At 46.6% G+C, this 23,044-nt stretch overlaps 1 protein-coding gene across 5 annotated transcripts; it reads right to left on the reverse strand.

Annotated features, from left to right (window-relative positions):
- tnk2a (tyrosine kinase, non-receptor, 2a) lies at window positions 1-23,032 on the reverse strand. Of its 5 annotated transcripts, none has more exons than XR_009767402.1 (23): window positions 22,810-23,032; window positions 22,597-22,691; window positions 17,094-17,253; window positions 15,533-15,695; window positions 15,386-15,456; window positions 14,354-14,563; window positions 13,747-13,896; window positions 12,843-12,938; window positions 12,024-12,205; window positions 11,322-11,448; window positions 10,981-11,127; window positions 10,819-10,913; window positions 10,019-10,213; window positions 9,018-9,109; window positions 8,901-8,945; window positions 8,581-8,834; window positions 6,322-6,528; window positions 4,750-5,339; window positions 3,330-3,465; window positions 3,155-3,250; window positions 1,985-2,112; window positions 1,333-1,389; window positions 1-490 (listed from the first exon to the last, which is right to left on the reverse strand). XR_009767402.1 is itself a non-coding variant. In XM_061666843.1 (23 exons), the coding sequence occupies exons 3-22, from the start codon at window positions 17,205-17,207 to the stop codon at window positions 1,383-1,385; spliced, it is 3,105 nt and encodes a 1,034-aa protein (XP_061522827.1). In that variant the 5' UTR covers window positions 17,208-17,253; window positions 22,597-22,691; window positions 22,810-23,032; the 3' UTR covers window positions 1-490; window positions 1,337-1,382. The 5 variants fall into 5 exon arrangements, 2 of the variants coding, with proteins under 2 accessions (XP_061522827.1, XP_061522826.1); XR_009767403.1 differs by having other exon boundaries at window positions 1-541; XR_009767401.1 differs by having other exon boundaries at window positions 1-1,224.
- Window positions 23,033-23,044: the final 12 nt, after the last annotated feature.

The following is a 23,044-nucleotide window of genomic DNA, read 5'->3' on the forward strand; positions in this document are numbered from 1 at the left end:
TTCCTGGCAACTGTTCGCTAATTAGTGGAGTTCATATACAACAAATACATTCAGCGTAACAGTGAGTTGTGTATTTAATCATTTTTGTTTCTATGCCGATCTGTCAAACTATGTCCACATGAAAGCTGTCTGGCATAAAACAAGGTTGGGGAGTACCAAACTAGAGCACAGTCGGCACACCTTTTTTATTGCTAGACCTCAAAACATATAATCAGTCATAAGCACAGTGTAGTGATTACATTTCTTTTATTGGATTTATTTCATACATAATAAATAAACATGCGCCGGAGCAGGCTGAGTACACACTGCATCTGCTGGTGTACGGCATTTTCAAATTTAAAGTGTGCTCTATTTTTTTTCAGGGATTTCAATGACATTCACAAGTTTCCCGGAAAATCCACGGTTCCATGATTTGAAGCCAACTCGTCAGTGAATCGCACCTCTTTGGTGTTCCCGCGTTCATTCCCACCTTCGGCACGGTCTCAGAAGTCTGGACAGGAGAATATGTGGCGATGAAAAGTCCTGGCGCGTAAAAAAGGACCTTTGCATGGAGGGAAGAATATGGCCCAATGTACTTGTAACTGTTTAATGTGACCGTTCCTCTTGCCAGTTATTTGTGACAACTACCACCTTGCACAATAGAAATAAACTGAACCGCTAGAAATGATGCACAGTGGAAAAAAGTCCACATCAGGATTGTTTTACATGTGCGCGCAATGTTCACCTATATAAACAATGCTGGAAGTTTTAACAGCCCTCGAGTATCAGCGGCAAAGTGGAGGACACGGCTGGCCGGCAGCATTTAATTACCTCTCCTGCTAATCACGAGCATGCGATTTGATAAATACGCTTCACCAAGCCAGTCAGGTGAGGTTCATTTGGACTGTCTTGTTCATTTCCGTCTGCGTTGCAGGGGTGTTGCACAAACAAATTCAACTTATTTCAAATATTGTTTTCAGTAAATGTTGTGCGCAGGATAGTGAGTACATTTCACGCAACAGCAGTGAACGTGGCGGCGGAGTGCTGTTGCGGATCAGAAAGGCTGTCCAGGGATCACACTGATCCAAGGCGGCGCCATGCACAGCGATCAATACGAGCCCTGGGGGGGTTGGAGAGATTGTTGTCCCATAATGGAAAGGTCACAAGTAAGGGTACAAACAAGACTTCCACAACAGCGACACTTTTTGGAGACTTGCCATTCTTTCACGTCACATTCATTTCCACCTTTGTTGAAAGGGAAATTTCAGTATTATATGAATTACATGAAAATAAATAGGCAGTTCCATTGTGGGGTAACGCAACACAGGTGGAGCGAGCTGCTTTTCACAGTACCTACAAGAGACGCACATTCTCTGGTCCTTGTGTGGATGAGTCATCTGCTGTCACTTCCTGCCACACAAAACAACAGGTTCAGGCGGAAGGACACCAAGGATTTGATACAAAACGGAGTGGTCCTACAACAGCTCCCTGAGGAACACCATTGTTATGTTAATATTTTAAAGGACACGTATTATGGAAAATTCACTTGCATACAAATAGTTGGTCTCTGGAGTGCCTGCTCACCCATCAAGTGTAAAATTAAACCACCGATAAAATCTTCTGTTTGCAGTCTATTTCTGAAAATATGTCATCACACCGAATTTCTCCGCCTATGGCTTGGAAGCTGCATTGGAATTAGATTTTTGAGCCGCTTTCCACTACACTGAAACATTATCATGCATAAACACCCACATCCCCGACGGGTGCGAAGCGCCTGCTATCATGTCAAAGGCAAAAGGTAAGCAGAGCTGCATTGAGTTTTGCCAGACATATAGATTAGTGTTAGCTTCTAATAACCTGTACAAACTTGATTGCTCGGTGAAGCTGACGACATGGTGACCCTAGTGGTTGTTTTGCGACGTGTCAATGCCCACATACACACAGCGTAGTGTATGAAGTGCTGCTTCACCAAATGCTTTTACCCTCTTTGAAGAATGTGCAATACCTGTTGCAGTGTGGCCCGTACGTGTCCAGCATTAGCGAGCTAGCCTCTTCCAGGTTCCACTGGCAGCGTCGTAGGAGCGCTTCGCACTCATGTCGCGAGCGCAGGCCCACGCGGAACAACTGCTCCACCTTCATCGTGGACAAAATTATGTCGTCATGTGTTTAGTTACATAGACCAGTTTTATAAATGTTTGTAAACAATAAGCGCCGGGGTGCTTCAGAGTAGCAGAACACAAGTTACTACAGAAATCACGACAAAACTTTTGTTTGAGGTCGCGCTGCCTGTACACCCCCAAAGGTAATTCCACCCCCCCCCCCCCTGATTTCCTTAAAAATAATCTAATTTAATCCAGCGGATCATAACAGTAGGTTTAACAGCATCAGTCACCAAAAGAACCACTTGATGGTAAGATAACCCCATTTACAAATTACGGCCTTTGGGAATCCACCATGGCGAAGTTAGGATATTGAATTTATTGCTATCTCCTGAATGAATTTGGCATTAACCTCAATGATCATGTTACCTATGTCAGAATTTTCCCCATGACTATTTTTAATATACTTATCTGTTAAAGTGTAAATGTAGTTTCATGCTAACGTAATAATGTGAAATTCCACAGACAAGCGAATGGAAATTAGCATGAATGTTATGGCAGTTCTAAACCTTTAAACAACTGCGACTTTAACACACAGCGCAGCAAGCATATCATAAAACAATAAACGCAGGCTTGTAGTCTCTGCTCTGTGAGAACGAATAGTATTACTGGAGCTTACATAATTGAGGAGCTTCTCTTCCTCTACTTCTCTGCTCTGAATTATGCTGCAACTCATCCAGTAGAGCTCAGTGCTGCCCGAAATGTAGTGGTAAAACGTGGTACTACATTTAAAATGTGCAACGAATTAAGACATGGCCGCATTCTCTCAAAAAACCCTTCAAAAAAAACAATCACATAAAAATCCATACGATAGCTGGGCACCATGACGAATGGTGCGCGATAACAGTACAAACATATGGGAACAGAAAAGGACCTTCCGCAATTGTGCACAATGCTTTGATCATAGGAGCAATTAGGAAGCAGGACAACAAAGGCCTCTTCATTCATGAATACAGAGGCGTTTCAAGACTTTTGACCACATGGTATCTGTAAAGCTGCCACATACGAGTTAGTACCTTCAAGTGGTTGATGGCCTGCTGAACCCCCCCGTCGTGAGCTTGCAGGGCGGCCTGACACTCGTCCAGCGTGACGCCGTGGACGGCTTCTCGGACCTGCTTGTTACCATACAATCAATTAATGAATCGATCGATTATCAAGCCAACGTATTAACCGACACGATGGGTTTGTCACCTGTGCGACGCTCAGCTCCTGTTGCGCTTCGGCAGCCGCCGGTCGTCCGTTGTTGTTGTTATGGGAGGAGTTGGGCTTGGCTCGGGCGGGATGCTGAATCATGGGTTTGACCGTTGCCATGTTGGCAGCGCCATATCTACTCAACAACAACAAGAACAAACAAAACTCTGAGAACACATACTAGTACTCGAATGACATTGGGCTAATTTAATCTTCCACTGAGTTGGGAATAAATGATTTTTTGATTGTGCTGCAGAGCAACCTAGACAACTCACAAAAAGTTCAGGATAATCGGCTTTGGGGTGAAATTTCAGGACAACCTTAAAATGCACTATAAACTTTACAGTTTCTGCACAACCTTTTTGTTCTCTAACAAGGAGCTTCAGGGCAAAATTCCCAACAGGTATTTAATCCATGAAACTTTCCAAGGACGTCCATGTCTTTGCCTTTCTGTGACACTTCCGGTCTCTGTGTAGCAACTTGCTGATGACAGCAAGGCTTCAGACAGGAAGTGGCCACTGAGCTTATGGTGTCATCAGCAGGTTGCCGCAGGGAAACGGGAAGAGTCACTGAAAGGCATAGAAGTGGCCACATTGGAAATGCATTGGTCCATTCATGGAATAAACACCTGTTTTGAATTTTGCTCATCAGTTCATTGCTGTCGAACAGCAAGTTGTGCAAAAAAAGTACTAAAAACATCCAACAGTTGGATATTTCGACAATTAAGGTCAACTGTGAAGGTTTTCGTGCATTTTAGGTTCACACTGAAATGACACCCAAAAGTGTGAATATCCCAAACATTTTGGGAGAAGTGAACACACCAAAAGCCCATTTTGCAGAAATGATGTCAACCGAAAGCAAATATTGGCTGTGCTTCAGCACAGGGAAGAGCCATCCACTTCACTGTGGCCTGTCACTCAATCGGCGCTCGTATTGAGTGAGTCCCCAGCTGAGAGGTTTTTTTTTCTCCAGTTACCCGAGCCAAGGTTAAAAATAGTGCCAGTGTGCTAAAACAGCAGGAGACGGAATTTGCTTGCATAACGCTGTGCTGCTGCACTGTGTTACACAAGAGCCGTTTCACACGGGCCGCAGAAGCCACCTTTTCTGACCCGCTGTCCCGAGTGTGTCCTGAAGGTGCCGGCTGGAATGATCTGGCAGGTTGAGGTCGAGCCGTGAATTTTAATGCTTCCGACATATCAGAGGCGCAACAGCTAGCATGCGCACACATTGCCACGAGGCGGCGCTCGAGCACATGCCCTTTTTTTGCCCTGGACAAACAAAAGGGCCCTTTTTTGACGTCGCGTAATTATCTGAATGCGAGAACCCGCAAGGTTAGTTGTGATTCATGTTTTTAACTTTCTGCATGTTCTCTGTCCAAAAAATTGTGCTGCGAGTCGCTGCAAAGCGTTTCACATCGCACCTTTCCAGTAGAGCCGGTCGCTCTGGCAACGAGGCGCGGGCGGAGCTCTGTGAGCCATCAATCGCCGGGGAAGGGTCGCGAGCCTCGCGCGAGGCCAACAGGTCCAAAGAGGAGCCGGAGGAGTATAAAGACGTCACTCTTGGAGGCGAGGCCAACGAGGAGGATGACAGGAGAGGACCCAGGAGGCCGGAGGCCCGGCGAGGGGACACGGAGAGGGGGGGCGGCTGCAGAGCCACGGGTGACGGGGACGACGGCGGCGGGGCCAGGGTGAGGGGCGAGGACGAGCGCGAGCCTGGCTGCGAGAGGGCCCGGTCCCGGGGTGGCAGCTGGGGGGGCGCCTCCTCCAGCTCCAGGGAGATGGAGCTGTGGTGCGGGTAGGAGGCGCCCGCCGCGGGGCCGTGTTTGGCGGGGCGCAGCGGAGGGGCCGGGCTGCGGGGCGGCGGCACGGGCCGGTCCTCCGAGCCGGAAGCGGGCGAGGGCGGCGGCAGGCAGATCTGCCGGTGAGGGGCGAGGGGAGCCGGCGGCAGAGGGAGCGGCGAGGAAGGGAGTGAGCGGCCCGTCGCCATGGGAACCTGGAGCTTCACCATCACCTTTGTCAACGACAAAGACAAAAATATTAGTACAGCATCGTCTTAACCCTGATTTTACTACCATTTAACTTGTTCATGTAGTGTATGGAGAGTCTGTAATTTTTAAGATTTGTTTTTGTTTCATATACTGCATAACATTTTTAAACTAACATCAGTTCTTGTTAGTCTGCTTTTAACCCCTCAAATTAGTTTTTCTACTCAAGCCGCAGGTTGTAAATCGGGCCTGACATATTTTGGGAGGACGATTCCAGCATCTGGCAGAATAAAATTCCGATAAACGATTAATTGGTTGATTAATTCCAAAAATATATTATGAATAAAATAACTTGCTTTATGGACCGTTAATGCTTACAACAATAAAGATATGCATTACAGGCAGAATATTTTACTGTTTTAAAAATACTTTGTCTTTTAGTATTTAACGGTACAACAGAGGAAAAAAAATACAAAAAATACAAAAAGGAAATCTGTCAATATTTTTCACGTTTGTATTATGTTGTAATGTGTTAATATATGAAAAGAAATTTGCAAAAATAAGACTTGATTTGAAAAGGGCTAATATCGGCCGGCCGTTGTATTGATCGGGCCCTAATTGTAAAACAACTGCTTCTCTTACCGCATAACATTTTGAACTAACATCAGTTTAAAATATCAATTCATTCTTATTTCTTCAATCATTCAAATTCCAGTTTGTTCGCACAATGCGCAAGGAGGAAAACAACCTCAATAATGAAATATTTATATATTCTCAGGCTCATAAAAAATGTGAACATTCTCTCAATTGCCTTACCTGCATAAATAAAGGTTAAATAAATAAATACAATTACATATATAGCTCATAGTACAATATTTCTACAGTCAGCACAGAGAGCTTCTAGCTCTACCGTCAAAAATAAATAAATAAATAAATAAATAAATAAAACAATTTAAAAAGAGATGGTAACAAACATTTAGCACAGAGCCCCAATAAATGCTGATCCACCTCTCTCTGGAGTTCTTGGAAGAGGTCGGCTGACTGTGACTCGTTGCGGGCCAACGTGGCGGCGGCGGCGGGAGTGGCCGGGACCTCCTCCGGCAGCCCCTTGTTGATGGAGCGCACCTCCTGGTCCTCCGATTGCTCCTGCAGCTCTGCGGCCACCTCGTCGTAGGCCGGCTGCGGGAGGGGCCAGTCCAGGATGGAGGGGGTGTCCTGAAATATGAGTCACAGTATATTATACTATACTATATTACATTATATTAGAAGGAATCGGAATACAGTCAACCCACATTTTTCACTCAGGATATAGTCCAGATTCATCTGCAATAGGTGAAAATCCGTGATGGAGAGATGAAACACACTTTAAACACACACTCCTCCCACACACTTGAAACACATTTAAACCAATGGAAACAAACTTATGAAAACACACATTTTAAAGTACTCCTTAGCACCCCTTGTCACTCTCCTGCTGTTAAAAAATGAGAGACTATCATATAGGGCACGTCGCCGAGGAAAATAAAATAAAATAAGATACAAAATGTGCTCGCTTCAGCTGTTTTTCACTCCGAGTTGTCACATAAAACAAAAGACAATTACACACTGTATATTCAAACTCCAAAATGTTCAACCAAAACCATTTAATTTTATCCAACGAAAGTCAGTTAGCTTAATGCTAACATAAATTGTGAAACGTGATATATGGGCTAATGGAAATTAGCATAGATGTTATGGAACGAATTGAACTCGTAACTCAAGGTACCACTGTAATCTGTAAGCCATTTCTTTTTAAGGGTAATGTTGTAAGATGTGTTTGAAATAGTTACTTTTTGGGAGATCATAATTGGTGGCATATTTAGGCTTTAAACTATTAACATTTATAAACATCCATCCATCCATTTTCTGAGCCGCTTCTCCTCACAAGGGTCGCGGGAGTGCTGGAGCCTATCCCAGCCATCATCGGGCAGGAGGCGGGGTACACCCTGAACTGGTTGCTAGCCAATCACAGGCATTTATTTATTTTTTTAAAATTTATTTTCAATTATTTGCACATTTTTGCTATTGTCGTCGGGGCTTGCTTGATCCCTTACCCCTGCGAATAGCAAAGGTTAGATGTATTTCATTCAAGGTGATTGAGTAAATAAACCAAGGACGACGTCTTCGCTGTCAGAGACAGAACACACTACAAATCCATTAGTTCCCTTCATGTACAATTTACAGGGCGACTGTTTGCACTTTTTCCACGGCCTCCAGGGCCCCAAATGGTCCCCAGGCAATTGTCAAGGGCACCAAAGCACCCCGGTGACAAGACAGTGCACCCCGAAAGGGACAACCGTGTTGTTATATTGACTTTTTTAGCGCCTGACGTAAGACGAGTGCAAAGAGCCAGAGGCAAAGTGGAGCATCAAAGCGTGAAGAAGCGCCACGCCAATCAATGAGCGGCATCTCGTCAAGTCGTGTGCATCCAAGGAGAAGAAGGCGCGGTCCGACATTTCCAGGTCAAAGGCGGGCGGGGGGAGCGCGGACCCCTGTGGGATCCCGGAATGTTGCTGTTGTTTTGGTGGTCGAATGGACCCTCACATTTCACGTTTTTTTTTCCTTTTAGCTCAACTTTAAGATGATTTAGGGGAAGCTTTAGTGATTGTAACATTGACTTTGGTGGAGGAAATATACAAGTTTGACCCCAGGAAATGGTAAAATAGTATTTTAAAAAAATGCACCTTTAAAATTTATATTGCACTTTTAATTAAGGATAATAAATCTTAAATTGTGAGATTTTGGGAATATGTTTTGTTTTATTTTCCTCAAGATACTATATGTATAATAAATTGAAATTAAAACGGCAAAGTATGTTAGGTTTGAGTATGTTATTTAGTTGCCATATTGATAGTAGTATTTGAGAAAAATATATAAGAAATACAAAATATTAAAAATAATAGAATTTCTTCTGAGGGAATATAATAAATCCAACTCAATAATCAAACAAGAAGCACTACTTTAACATATCATTTTGATGAAGGCCCAAAAATCAACGAAGTCTAAAGTAAGTAATATACAATGGCCCCCCGCTATTCGTGGGGTATAGGGACCGGGCTTGACCGCCAATAGCGAAAATATGCGAATAATTGACGGGCATTATAATCGCATTTTTTTGAATAAGTGGAGATATACCACCAAAAAGTGTTTTCGGAATTGGTCCCCGCCCCCCCCAAAAAAAAGTCTGCAGATGACTTCAAAACATGATCGCACTTGACCAAAGCGCACCTTGAGCGTGTCATTGTCGCGCGGCAGCGTCTCCGTGAGCGGCGAGGGCGTGGTGGCGGAGCTGAAGCTGTCGTCGGTGAAGTCGATGAGCGACACCTCGCTGGCGTCCGGCCGGGCGGCGCCGCAGCTCTCCCACGGGCGCAGCTTCAGGCCCAGGGACACGCTCGGACGGGCGGGGCCGCGACGAGCGCCGGCGGGGGAGGCGTCGTCCTCGTTGTCGTCGTAGTCCTCCATCACAGAATCGTAGTAGGGCTCTGAGCGCGTTCGAAGGGAGTCACGACACGGCCGACGTTTTAGCATAAAGCGTGAGTGGCACTTACTCTTGAGCAGGACCGCAGGCTGGGGAGGGCGAGGAGGGGGTTGCTCTGTCACGGAGAATTGGAACAAATGACTGTGTGCTGCAAAATTGTGAACATTTGACTAAAAGTGTGAGTTACTCTTGGCCCGGTTGGGGAGTTTGGTCGGTCTGGAGGTGCAAGGGTCCATTCCGAGCACATCGGGGGGCTTCATGGGGTTCCCCAAATAGAGACTGAAGGGAGAAAGCAATCAGACAAATGCAAAACTGACATTCTTGACAATGGATGATGTCATAGTCATGTCACAAAAAGCCCAGATCAATATTAATGTGGACAATACAGCGGTGCCTTGAGATACTTAAGCAGCAGTTTGGCAGATATTTTACAACGGATATTTGAAAACAAACGGTGGAGCAACACAAGTAACCAGATTTACAAAAACAAAACAAAAACAATACTCTCAGGTATATATTCTTTATCCTCTATGAAGAACGACTAATATTACAGGACTGTACTGAAGACTCGAGACCAGCTCCATGTATATCTGTATTACTCCATTCTAATGCCCCCAGGTAGCCAAGGAGGACACACCAGAAGGAGCAGCACAATGCACATTGAATGGAAACTGTTTAATTCGTTACATTGTATCTAATGACATCATTACTACATTCTAATAAAGTAAAATGATAATAGAGTGCTATTTTTCTTATTTAAAAAAAGTTTTATTTCGATTTTTTCTGGGGGGGGTTTGAGGCTGAAATCGATGAATGGAATTTCAATTCATTTCATGAAATGTTGAGAAAACCACTCAGTGTGTACCCAAGATTGTGCTCAATTAGTATTTGGCAGTCTACGGTGCAGTGCTGCACTCCAGTGGACATTCACAGTGATTGCATTGTGATATATGTTGGGATTTTCGGCTTGTCCAACCAGGGGTGGGGTACGCCCTCGACTGGTCGCAAGTTCGTGTTAGGACACATAAAGACAAACAAGCATTCATTGTATGGACAAATGTAGTCTTCAATGACGCCCCCAACCTGTAAACTGTGAGGCAGATGTGAAAACCTCTTACCCACCGTGCCGCCCATTGCGACATATCAATCAACTGAATGTAATCTACTAATAAGGGGCGAGTTGCGCACCTGTCTATGCGGTCAGCGTGGCCCCAGCTCCGATGCGGGTCGGTGTCTCCGTGCCCCGTGTGGATGAACGAGTGCTTTAAGGGTTTGCTGATGTCGTCCGCCGACAGGCCGGTCACCGCCGTCACCACGTGGCGAGGGAACTGGCCCACACGCAGAGTTCGCCGGTTCTGGCCGCACCACCAGTAGTGCTCGGCCCTGGAAACGCAAACATGAGCAAAACACAAAATGATTATCATTTGGTAGTGTTTCTCTTGGCTGCACTGCTTCCAGTATGTGTATGTTTGATTTTCTTTTTGTGTCCAATCAGATTTAAGCCGCCGTCTGTTGCCATGTCCTTCACAATCAGTAGTGACGGCCCATGAAACTTTACAACTATATTAGCAACGAAACCGTTTATTTCAACCAATGAGCATTCAAATTCGTCTGAGTCATCTTGCTTGGCACTCGATGACAGCTGCCTTTCCCTGTCCTCTGATTGGTTGGGCAGAGCAAAACGTTTTACAGCCAACGTCAACACGTCTACAGCGATCACATAACAACTGCTGTAAGTATACATATGGACAGATGAGGGCGCCATTGCTGGGAATCCCAAATAGTCGACATACTACCAGTCAGTCACATGACAAATGCCAGAGTAATTGAACATGATCTGACTAAAGACATAACAAGTAACACTTGTTATTAATTGTTGTTCCTAATTGTACACAATGCAAGGAATTCAATGTCAACATACAAAGGGATAGGATAGACCGAGAGACGGAAATCTGAGTAGAAGACAAGCCGAACGAGTGTAGACTGACCTTCCCTCAATGATGGTGATGACATCGTTCATCTGAATTTGGAGCTTGTCGTCCTCAACAGAGTCCTGCAGAGCTCTCATGTCTGTGGGCGTGCTCTGAACAACAACAACAGATTTAAAATAAATACATAAGTAAATAAATGAAAGAAGCTTCCTGCGGTACCTCTATGAGGAAGTCCCGGAGGGCCACGAAGGTGGGCCTGTCCTCGGGTTTGGGGCTCCAGCATTGCAGCATGACGTTGTAGATGTCCTGCGGACAGTCGTCCGGCTTGCACAGTCGCTCCGCTTCCACGTCCACCTTGTGGAGGATCTGCCGCAAGCCACGCTCGCAAGTTCAAGTCTTCACCTTGTAGCAATTTATTTTCTAGGTACCGTTTACTTTCGACTTTAACGCCGCTTCCAGCTAGACGTCTTTTCACAAAAATGATTGTTTACTAACTTCTGTTGTGAATCGCTGCTTTAGAAATCAAACTGAATTGAAATGAATGCGGAAGGAGTGCGAACCTGACTCCCGTTCAGGCCCAGCCACGGCTCCCGGCCGTGGGTGAACATCTCCCACAGGGTGACGGCAAACATCCAGGTGTCGGACGCGTGCGAGAACGTGCGAGTCTTCAACGACTCTGGAGCGCACCTGCAGGGAAGAAATTCCAAAATTGTTCCCTTCGGTGAAAACGATGAGGCGGTCTCATCCGCATACATACAGTATACACATACAGGAAAAGCCTACGAGAACATCTGAACTTTATTTGGGGTTAATCAGCGGCACTTTAATGGGGGGAAAAGGTTTGAATTAATTTATCATGATCTCATTATTTATATTTCAAATCACAAAACACTGGCATTTGAACAGGGGTGTGTAGACTTTTATATCCACTGTAGCCTTCAGCTGTAAACACTCATGCAAACATAAGAAAAATACATACTCTAGTTTGGAGATTACCTACTGTATAACCTCAACATATAAGGACTAAACATTTATGATCATCATATTTAAAATTACATAACACTGTTTTTGTCTGTTGTTTTTTTTTAATCGGCCGCTCTACATTTTGCTTCTCTCAAGGGAAAAATGTCAAAATTTGCCTCACCCATTCAAACTAAATTGCTAAAAATCTCATTCAAGCTTAATGTCGTGTCGCGGGTTTGTTTACCAGGTGCCATCGAAGCGAAAGAGTGACATCACGGTGAAAAGGTCTACGGTCTCACCATGGGAAAGGGACTTTGTGGCCCTCCTCCATGACGTAGTGGTCGGCGTGGGACGGCAGCGCCCTCATCAGGCCGAAGTCGCCGATCTTCACCGTCTCGTTGGTGGACAGCAGCACGTTGCGTGCCGCCAAGTCGCGGTGGAGGAACCGGCGCTGCTCCAGGTAGGCCATGCCGCACGCCACCTGCGCCCCGCCACCAGATGTACACGGTCAAGAATCGAAAGCCACTTCCGTCAAATTGAAGACCCCTCATTGGGCTCCAAATTATATCACAATTCCTTTTTATATAGCAACCCTCCAACAGTCAAATTATTGCTGATGGATCTGTTCGTTCAACAGACAAAAATTACATACCAAACAAAAAATTCATTTCCCACAGAGAAGAGGTTAAATTGAGTACAATAAATTACATATAAAAATTTAAAAGTTTTAAATATACAATCTCTCTTATGCTAATACATATATGTTGTCATATTTTTAAAAGATCTTTTACCCAATTTTTATAAACAACCAAATGATTGTTGATAACTCGATATATATATATATATATATATATATATATATATAAAAGACTACATTGGATTAAAATTAGTACAATACATTTAATTAAAATATTTAGCTACTGGTAATTTAAAAAACTCATGATCTCTGTTATGTTAGAAAGCAAAACACTAACAACATATTGATCAAATAACATATAAATCCACTTTCAAAGGCGAATATGGATGAAGTGTCATTTTTTTGAGTAAACTCAAATGTAAGCCACTCGAAATAAAGACCAAACGACTGCCATTAGCAGCAGAAGTGTGCAGGGTCCAACCTGCACGGCGTAGTTGCAGAGCGAAGAGATGAGGATGTGACCCAGGCGCTTCCTCAGCCGGTCCAACAACGAGCCCAGCGGAGCCAGCTCGGTCACCTGGACACATTGGAACCACGTTACATTTCGGGCCTAATTCATGAGAATGGGGCGCAATCACGCAAACACTCACCAGGCAGATCGCATCTGCCAAACGGGCAAAATTGCTGCACGGTTCATTTTGCTCGGTTTTGCAAATAGATGAATTTAACGCGCGCAATGTGATTTATCAAACCTGAGATGGAATTCGGTGGATTATTTTGCATCTTTAAATAAACCTGGAACGATGACTGCGGTTTATTCCGGCGAGGGGAAGACAGAAGTGAAATGAGAGGCCACTTTTCCACTTGTCTTAACATTTTTGAAATGCAAAAAAAATAAATCAATAAAATTACCGCAACGTATCATATATTCACCAAGGGTATTTTGGAGCTTCTCAATGATCCGAGGGCCAACTCGAAGCCAGACACAAGAAGGAGTCATGCCATATCGCCTACGACAAAACCCCTTTCAACTCTGCATTTGCTTGAGTCCGGGTCATTTCAGCGCACTTTGACAATCGGTACTGGACACCCACAGCAGTTTTTCGGGCGTGCTGTCCCAAGTTTTAAATGCGATGTTCAGCAGAATGGGCAGATTTGTTTTTCTGGAACTGAGTACAATGTTTATTTTCCACTAACATTTCCAATTCCATCACTTTAAACGTAATTTTGTGCTTGAGGCGCTTTCCTTAATGTGTTCCATGGTGTCGCCACCACTTTTACGCGTTGCCAACAGCACGCACCGATTGATTATTTTACATTTAACGCTGGCAATTTGGGATCTTAGTATATGAATCCGTGTGTGTGCGTGCGTGCGCGTCGCTCACCATCTTCATGGGCTGCGTCAGGACAATCCCGTAGAGGCGGATCAGGTTCTGATGGCTGAGGGAGTGCATGGCGTTCACCTCCCTGATGAAGTCGTCCAGACCGTCCGATTCCAGCACGCCGGCCTTGAGACACTTCACCGCAACAGACAGCTGCGACAGCACAAAAAAAAAAATACATCTTGCTTCCAAGGCACTATGTTGTAGTATGTTGAGTGGCGTCTTTTTTAGAAAAGTAGTGCTGTGCCGCATCTTTTGGCATCTTGGCACTAGGGAACTATGTTGAAGTGAGATGATGAGTTTAATTTAGACAAAAGTAGTGATTTGTCGTTATCTTGTGGCAACTTTGTGCCAATGAACGATGCTGAAATGAGTTTAGGAGCTTCAGTTGGAGAGCAGTCGTGATTTGTCGCCATCTTGTGGCATCTCCATGCCAATGAACTTTAAGTGAGTTGAGGAGCTTCATTTTGAGAAACGCAGCACTTTTCCACCATCTTGTAACATTTATAGGCAATCATAAACCTTTTTGGGGGGCATCAATTACTTGCAGATTTTCACTCTTTACGTTACAGGGTTACTTCCCACCACTGATCATGAGTTTGTGTCTCACCACTCGACTGCTGGGGGCGCTCCACTCGCCGCGACGCACCACCCCAAAGGTGCCGTCGCCCAGGCGCTCAAACAGCTGCAGCTCCGCCTCTCGGATCAGGCAGGTGAGCGAGGCGGCGGAATCCCCGGCGGACGAAGACCCGCCGGACGCCTCCGGCCCGAGCGAGAGGGTCGGCTGGGAGTCCGCGTCGGCACGCTTGACGGGAAACACCTGCGGGCGTGAAGACGGCGGGGAGGAGATGCTGCATTAACGAGGCCCGTTTCCATCAAGCAGTTGGAACCCTGCTTGAGCCCACTCGACAACGGTACGTTTGGATTTTGTGGGTGCTCGGATGCGTATTCGAGTTCGGTACAATTGCTCTTCTCTGGCACGCTTTTATTATTACATTTACATTGATTCACTGAATCTGGATCGTAATCCCGAGCAAACTCGATATGCCATTAGAGCTTCTGTTTTATATTGATATTGTTCCACAATCTGGATCCGATCCCAAACAAACTTGATTTGTTTCTGTTACATTTACCTTCCTGTGGAAGATGGATCAAATACTGATCAAAGGTAATTTGACATTTGTGTTTCTATGTTAGATTTACATTACTGCGGAATCAGGATCTGATCAAACTTAATTTGACATTGGAGCTTTTATGTTACATATATACCTTGCTGCTCAATCAGGATCAAATCCTGATCAAACTAAATTTGGCATTAGAGCTTCTATGTTACATTTACATTGCCTGCCAATCAAATCCAATCCAGATCAAGCTTGATACGGCATTAGACCTTCTATGTTACATTTGTATCACTGTGCAATCTGAATCTTATCCAAATCAAACTTGATTTGACAGAGTTCCTTCGTTACATTTACACTGCGGCGCAATCTGGATCAGAACCTGATCACACTTGATTTTAATATTTTGTTCTGATACGTGTTTAAGTTCAGTACCCTTCTTGTCATGTTTGAAAGAGGTGAACTGGACTGAACCGCTTGGTGGAAATGTGACAATGTGCGCGTGTGTGTTTGCTGTACCGGACCTTGCTCATCCAGGACTTGCGTTTGTAAAGCGCTCGTCTCCTCTTGACGGCCTCCCACAGCCTCCTCTGACCTGAAAGCAACACATACACACCGCCTTCAAAAACACGCATAAGAGGACCACAGCGGGTGGGTGTCAGGACCCTGACCGGGGCGGCCCATGCCGATCTTCTCCAGGTCTTCGTTCTTGACGTAGTCGAAGTGCGAGAGCCGCGTGACGTTGAGCTCGTCGCGGATCCGCAGGAAGTACTGCTGCAGCTGAACGTCCGTCAGAAGTTCCAGAAGCCACTCCGTGCCCTCCTCGCCCTGCATCTGCGCACACACGTTACAGTTATTTTTACATTGCCATGCAATCTGGATCTGATCCAGATTCAATTTGATTTGAAGTTACAATTTCTATGCTCCATTTACATTGGTGTCCAATCTGTCTCAGATCCCAATCAAACTTGATTTGACCTTAGCGGTTCTGTAACGCTTTTGCATTGCTGCGTGATCTGGCTCAGATTCTGATCAAATTTCATTTGACACTGGAGCTTCTGTGTAATTTTGATCAAATGATTGATGACATTAGAGCTTCGTTTGACATCTAGTAGATTCCAGATCCCAATCAAATTTTATTTCACATGACAGCATCTATATTACGACAAAATGGCTTTGGAATCTGAATTAGATCCCAATCAAAATTAATTTGACATCATCGATACTGGGAAAATTCTTGGAAGAATACCAACCTAACATTAAATTATACAAATATTACTGTTGCATAGACGGCTGTATATTTATTTCTTACTGCACACGAATTTGCAACATCTTAATTTAATTGTTTTCTTCCTGATTATATTACATTTAAATTTCTTTCAATTCCTTCGTCCATATTTCTCCGCTTGGTTGCCAATAAACCCTGTAAGACGCTGGTATAACTGGTTAAATTTTCTGTTATGTTTTCTCCTGTATTTAGTGTCTCAGAGAGTTGTCATTTTTCAGCTTCTCCCAAACAAAATGGAGAAAGACGACGACGCAAACCCTAGAAGAAAAGAACAGCGAAGACCGACGGTGCTCCCAAACATTGTTTCGTATTTACGATAAACTGTGACAACATTTCAGATAGTAATCGTTACCATGTAAAATGTTAGTTATTGTTACTACTGTATTTAGCATTTGTAAGAAATTGTGTTTTTCTGAAACAACAAATGGAGAAAGTAGAAGACGCAAACCCAAAAAGGAGAAATACCTACAGTATGGTCCTGGAAGATAGCTTTTTGTAGTTTTACCAATAAAAACATTTCAGATGGTAATCACCACAGCTTAAAGCTTTGCTTATTGTTTCTACCATATTTAGCATCTCTGAGAATTGTAATTTTTCTGTTGCTTGGAGAAAGTAGATGACATAAGAGAAACAAAGAAAGTAGAAGACGTAAATTCTCGCCTTCTACTGCAAAACATCAGCCCAGATGACGTCCATTTTTTTTAACCGATAAACTGTGATAACATTTCAGACAGTAGTCGTTACCAATTCAATTTGTGATTATTGTATTTTTTCTGTTGCTAGAAGACGCTACCCGAAGAAGACGAAAAGCGCACGTGACTCCAATCTCTAAAATGCAGGTTTACGTATAGAAAATAAACCAAAAGAGAGCAAATGGTCAAACCCGTGCAGATGAAAACCTCCTTGGTGGAGGTAACTGGCGACACACACACACACACGTTTACCATTTGTTTCCCGGCATTGTCTGGCATCCTCGCTCTCTCCTCCGCGTCCTCCTCGTCGGCCTCCTCTCCTCCCCTGGCGTAGGGAAGTCTCCGGTACATGTAGCTGTCCCCCATCTCACGCTCTACTTCTTTTAATCTCGATCTCCCGCCGTACGTCCACCTAAAGGCAAACGTGCGTTTCCCCTTTTCTCAACACGTGTTATTATCAAAACGTCGGCCGCCGCCGAGTCACGACATCCCGGCGGCGCCGCCACATCCATCGCTTCCCTCTCGACCGCCTCGCTAAATAATTCAGCAGAGCTATCGAGGAGGAGGAGGAAGCGAATGAGGATGCAGACAGATGGACGGAGAGATGCACACTTCCCAGCTTGCACTTAAGGGAGGCGCAGCCAAGTGAACGCTACACACGATGATGTGATTAAATGGGTTATACGGGACTGTAGTAGCGCTCCCTCGATGCACACATGAACCCCCCCCCCCTCCATTCCCACCATTACCATGGCAACCATCGGCCGCAGGCTCCCTCGTATGTGAACGCATTCGCGGCCTCGAATGAGCGTTGAGGTTTGAAATAGGCCAACGCTCTAAATACAGCAATGTCATTAAATGAACAATATGAAAATATGTAACACATACTGTATATTACCGCAGTGTATACAAATCATTTTATGAATATGAAATAATAAAATATTAATTTAATTAGTGAAGTAAAACAAGTTAAAAGTAGTAAATTAAAATTCAATTAAAATATTTCACACACTAGAAATGTGTTCATAAATAAATGCTGCCTAACACGATTATATTTAATGTTAATCTTTAGAGTTGAAACATGTCCAAAAATATCCATCCATCCATCCATTTTCTGAGCCGCTTCTCCTCACTAGGGTCGCGGGCATGCTGGAGCCCATCCCAGCTGTCATCGGGCAGGAGGCGGGGTACACCCTGAACTGGTTGCCAGCCAATCGCAGGGCACATAGGAACAAACAACCATCCGCGCTCACAGTCATGCCTACGGGCAATTTAGAGTCTCCAATTCATGCATGTTTTTGGGATGTGGGAGGAAACCGGAGTGCTCGGAGAAAACCCACGCAGGCACGGGGAGAACATGCAAACCCCACACAGGCGGGGCCGGGGATTGAACCCCGGTCCTCAGACCTGTGAGGCTGACGCTCTAACCAGTCGTCCACCGTGCCGCCCATTTACAATATAATTCAAAATAATAAATAAATAATACATATAAATGTATACTACAAGATAAATTGTATACAATATGAATTTTAAAAATGTTAATTTAGATTAAAATACAAATCAATCTTAAAAAAATCTTAAAATACAATTACATCTTAAAAATTAAACTAAACAGATTACCCTTTATTAGAAACATGTTTAAGAATAAATCTCCAATTTAATATAAAATGCAGCATTGTATTTTTTTCCATACATATTTAGCATTGCTTTTTAGAGTTTAAACACATGATCCATCCATCCATTTTCTACCGCTTATCCGGGTCGGGTCGCGGGGGCAGTAGCTTTAGCAGGGACGCCCAGACTTCCCTCTCCCCAGCCACTTCGACCAGCTCTTCCGGAGGGATCCCGAGGCGTTCCCAGGCCAGCCGAAGGACGTAGTCTCTCCAGCGTGTCCTGGGTCGTCCCCGGGGTCTCCTCCCGGTGGGACGTGCCCGGAACACCTCACCGGGGAGGCGTCCGGGAGGCGTCCGAATCAGATGCCCCAGCCACCTCATCTGGCTCCTCTCAATGCGGAGGAACAGCGGCTCTACTCTGAGATCCTCCCGGATGACCGAGCTTCTCACCCTCTCTCTAAGGGAGAGCCCGGACACCCTGCGGAGGAAACTCATTTCGGCCGCTTGTATCCGGGATCTCGTTCTTTCGGTCACGACCCACAGCTCATGACCATAGGTGAGGGTAGGAACGAAGATCGACCGGTAAATTGAGAGCTTCGCCTTTCGGCTTAGCTCCTTCTTTACCACAACGGACCGATACAAAGTCCGCATCACTGCAGACGCTGCACCGATCCGTCTGTCGATCTCCCGTTCCATTCTTCCCTCACTCGTGAACAAGACCCCAAGATACCTGAACTCCTCCACTTGGGGCAGGATCTCATCCCCGACCTGGAGAGGGCATGCCACCCTTTTCCGACTGAGGACCATGGACTCAGATTTGGAGGTGCTGATTCTCATCCCAGCCGCTTCACACCCGGCTGCGAACTGCTCCAGTGAGAGTTGGAGCTCACGGTTTGATGAAGCCAACAGAACCACATCATCAGCAAAAAGCAGAGATGCAATACTGAGGCCACCAAACCGGACCCCCTCTACGCCTTGGCTGCGCCTAGAAATTCTGTCCATAAAAGTTATGAACAGAATCGGCGACAAAGGGCAGCCTTGGCGGAGTCCAACCCTCACCGGGAACGAGTCCGACTTACTGCCGGATATGCGGACCAAACTCTGACTCCGGTCGTACAGGGACCGAACAGCCCGTATCAGGGGGTTCGGTACCCCATACTCCTGAAGCACCCTCCACAGGACTCCCCGAGGGACACGGTCGAACGCCTTCTCCAAGTCCACAAAACACATGTAGACTGGTTGGGCGAACTCCCATGCACCCTCGAGGACCCTGCCGAGGGTGTAGAGCTGGTCCACTGTTCCACGGCCAGGACGAAAACCACACTGCTCCTCCTGAATCTGAGATTCGACTTCCTGACGGACCCTCCTCTCCAGCACCCCTCAATAGACCTTACCAGGGAGGCTGAGCAGTGTGATCCCCCTGTAGTTGGAACACACCCTCCGGTCCCCCTTCTTAAAAAGGGGGACCACCACCCCAGTCTGCCAATCCAGAGGCACTGTCCCCGATGTCCACGCGATGTTGCACAGGCATGTCAACCAGGACAGCCCCACAACATCCAGAGCCTTTAGGAACTCCGGGCGAATCTCATCCACCCCCGGGGCCCTGCCACCGAGGAGCTTTTTAACTACCTCGGTGACCTCAAACCCAGAGATAAGAGAGCCCGCCTCAGAGAACCCACACTCTGCTTCCTCATGGGAAGGCGTGTCGGTGGAATTGAGGAGGTCTTCGAAGTATTCTCCCCACCGACTCACAACGTCCCGAGTCGAGGTCAGCAGCGCCCCATCCCCACTATACACAGTGTTGGTGCCGCACTGCTTTCCTCTCCTGAGACGTCGGATGGTGGACCAGAATTTCCTCGAAGCAGTCCGGAAGTCTTTCTCCATGGCCTCACCGAACTCCTCCCATACCAGAGTTTTTGCTTCAGCGACCACCAGAGCTGCATTCCGCTTGGCCAGCCGGTACCCATCAGCTGCCTCAGGAGTCCCACAGGCCAAAAAGGCCCAATAGGACTCCTTCTTCAGCTTGACGGCATCCCTCACCGTTGGTGTCCACCAACGGGTTCGGGGATTGCCGCCACGACAGGTACCGACCACCTTACGGCCACAGCTCCGGTCGGCCGCCTCAGCAATGGAGGCGTGGAACACGGTCCACTCGGATTCGATGTCCCCAGCCTCCCCCGGAACATGAGCAAAGTTCTGTCGGAGGTGGGAGTTGAAACTCCTTCTGACAGGGGATTCCGCCAGACGTTCCCAGCAGACCCTCACAATACGTTTGGGCGTGCCACGTCGGACCGGCATCTTCCCCCACCATCGGAGCCAACTCACCACCAGGTGGTGATCAGTTAACAGCTCCGCCCCTCTCTTCACCCGAGTGTCCAAGACATGTGGCCGCAAGTCCGATGACACGACCACAAAGTCGATCATCGAACTGCGACCTAGGGTGTCCCGGTGCCAAGTGCACGTGTGGACACCCTTATGCTTGAACATGGTGTTCGTTATGGACAATCCATGACGAGCACAGAAGTCCAATAACAGAACACCGCTCGGGTTCTGATCGGGGGGGCCGTTCCTCCCAATCACGCCCTTCCAGGTCTCACTGTCATTGCCCACGTGAGCATTGAAGTCCCCCAACAGAACAATGGAATCCCCAGCGGGAGCGCTCTCCAGCACCCCCTCCAAGGACTCCAAAAAGGGTGGGTACTCTGAACTACTGTTTGGTGCATAGGCACAAACAACAGTCAGGACCCGTCCCCCCACCCGAAGGCGGAGGGAGGCTACCCTCTCGTCCACCGGGGTGAACCCCAACGTACAGGCGCCGAGCCGGGGGGCAATAAGTATACCCACACCTGCTCGGCGCCTCTCACCGTGGGCAACTCCAGAGTTGAAGAGAGTCCAACCCCTCTCGAGAGGACTGGTACCAGAGCCCAAGCTGTGTGTGGAGGCGAGTCCGACTATATCTAGTCGGAACTTCTCGACCTCACACACCAGCTCGGGCTCCTTCCCTGCCAGAGAGGTGACATTCCACGTCCCTAGAGCCAGCTTCTGTAGCCGGGGATCGGATCGCCAAGGTCCCCGCCATCGGCCACCGCCCAGCTCACACTGCACCCGACCCCTATGGCCCCTCCCACAGGTGGTGAGCCCATGGGAAGGGGGACCCACGTTACCCTTTCGGGCTGTGCCCGGCCGGGCCCCATGGCTGCAGGCCCGGCCACCAGGTGCTCGCCTTCGTGCCCCACCACCAGGCCTGGCTCCAGTGGGGGGCCCCGGTGACCCGCGTCCAGGGCAAGGGAAAACGAAGTCCATTGTTTGTCGTCATCATTAGGGGTCTTTGAGCCGTGCTTTGTCTGGTCCCTCACCGAGGACCTGTTTGTCATGGGTGACCCTGCCAGGGGCATAAAGCCCCAGACAACTTAGCTCCTAGGATCACTGGGACACACAAACCCCTCCACCACGACAAGGTGACTGCTCAAGGCGGGGCAAACCCATGATGACAAACTAACATTATTCGTAAATAATTTATAAATATGAAACAGATATTGTATTTCAGTACTATATTATTCATTAGTATCACAACAAGTACAATTAAATGTAAAACATATTATCCTGGCGCACGATGACCGACTGGTTAGGGGTTCAAAACCCGGCCCCGCCTGTGTGGAGTTTGCAAGTTCTCGCCGTGCCTGTGTGGGTTTTCTCCCACATCCCAAAAACATGCACGCCAGGTTAATTGGAGACTCGAAATTGCCCGGAGGTGTGAATGTTTGCGTGCGAGTGGTTGTTTGTTTCTATGTGCCCTGCGATTGACTGGCGACCAGTTCAGGGAGAAAGAGTGCTATTTGTACTCATTAAAAATGTAACTTTTTTTTTCTTTTTTTTATTATTCCAATGGGTCAAATTTATTTAACATGCAGTCGCTGGTCTTCGTCACGGAATAAATTCAACTGGTAAAGCCAGGAACGAGTGTACTGTAGGCGTGTGCAGGGGTACCTAATTTTGTGACTTGTCTGTCCTCCATTAATTGCTTAATCTTTTAATCCGTTACCGAGCCACCAGGTGCGGCCAAGCCCACAAGCGGAAGCTCTGGAGCCACCAAAATGCTTGTACGGCCCCCTGAAAGTCAAAACAAAGCAATCTGGTTTTACCGTGCACACGCGCTCCTGTTGGGTGAGAACTGGATTGGAATTGGATTAAAGGCCACAGGTCAGTGTGGACTCAGGCGGCCAACATCCACCATCCTCTAGAACAGAACCCGGAACAATATTGTCAAGTAAAAATACCATCCCACAATTCAAATGTGACTGTGATCTATTTCATTTTAGCGTCGTAAAACGAAAATATAACATTGGACTACTTACCACATCGCGCTGGTTACGTTGTGTATTATTTGGGATTTTCCTCCACTTCAAAGCGCCGTGGACTGAAACCACCCTAACCGACCAGTGGAGGTGCGCTTCGAGAACACTCGACGCGGTGGTTTTTCTCTCCGCCCGCCGGTACTCGAGCAGAGCGAGGTGGTTTATCGCCAAATTGGCAAAAATGTAACGGGAGCTTCGTCGCAGTCCTCCGCGGTGACGTGGGTCGAGCGTAGTC

The sequence above is a fragment of the Phycodurus eques genome, chromosome 21 (genome assembly GCF_024500275.1).
Source record: "Phycodurus eques isolate BA_2022a chromosome 21, UOR_Pequ_1.1, whole genome shotgun sequence".
NCBI classification, from domain to species: Eukaryota; Metazoa; Chordata; class Actinopteri; order Syngnathiformes; family Syngnathidae; genus Phycodurus; species Phycodurus eques.

What these genes read in the sequence shown, in the direction of transcription:
- tnk2a (XM_061666843.1), bottom strand. Translation starts at nt 17,207, where the DNA reads ATGGGGGACAGCTACATGTACCGGAGACTTCCCTACGCCAGGGGAGGA. An exon ending in GCAAGTCCTGGATGAGCAAG is followed by an intron (nt 14,564 to 15,385) that starts GTCCGGTACAGC and finishes TCACGCCCGCAG; the next exon opens with GTGTTTCCCGTCAAGCGTGC. An exon ending in ATCACCATCATTGAGGGAAG is followed by an intron (nt 10,214 to 10,818) that starts GTCAGTCTACAC and finishes TTGCGTTTCCAG; the next exon opens with GGCCGAGCACTACTGGTGGT.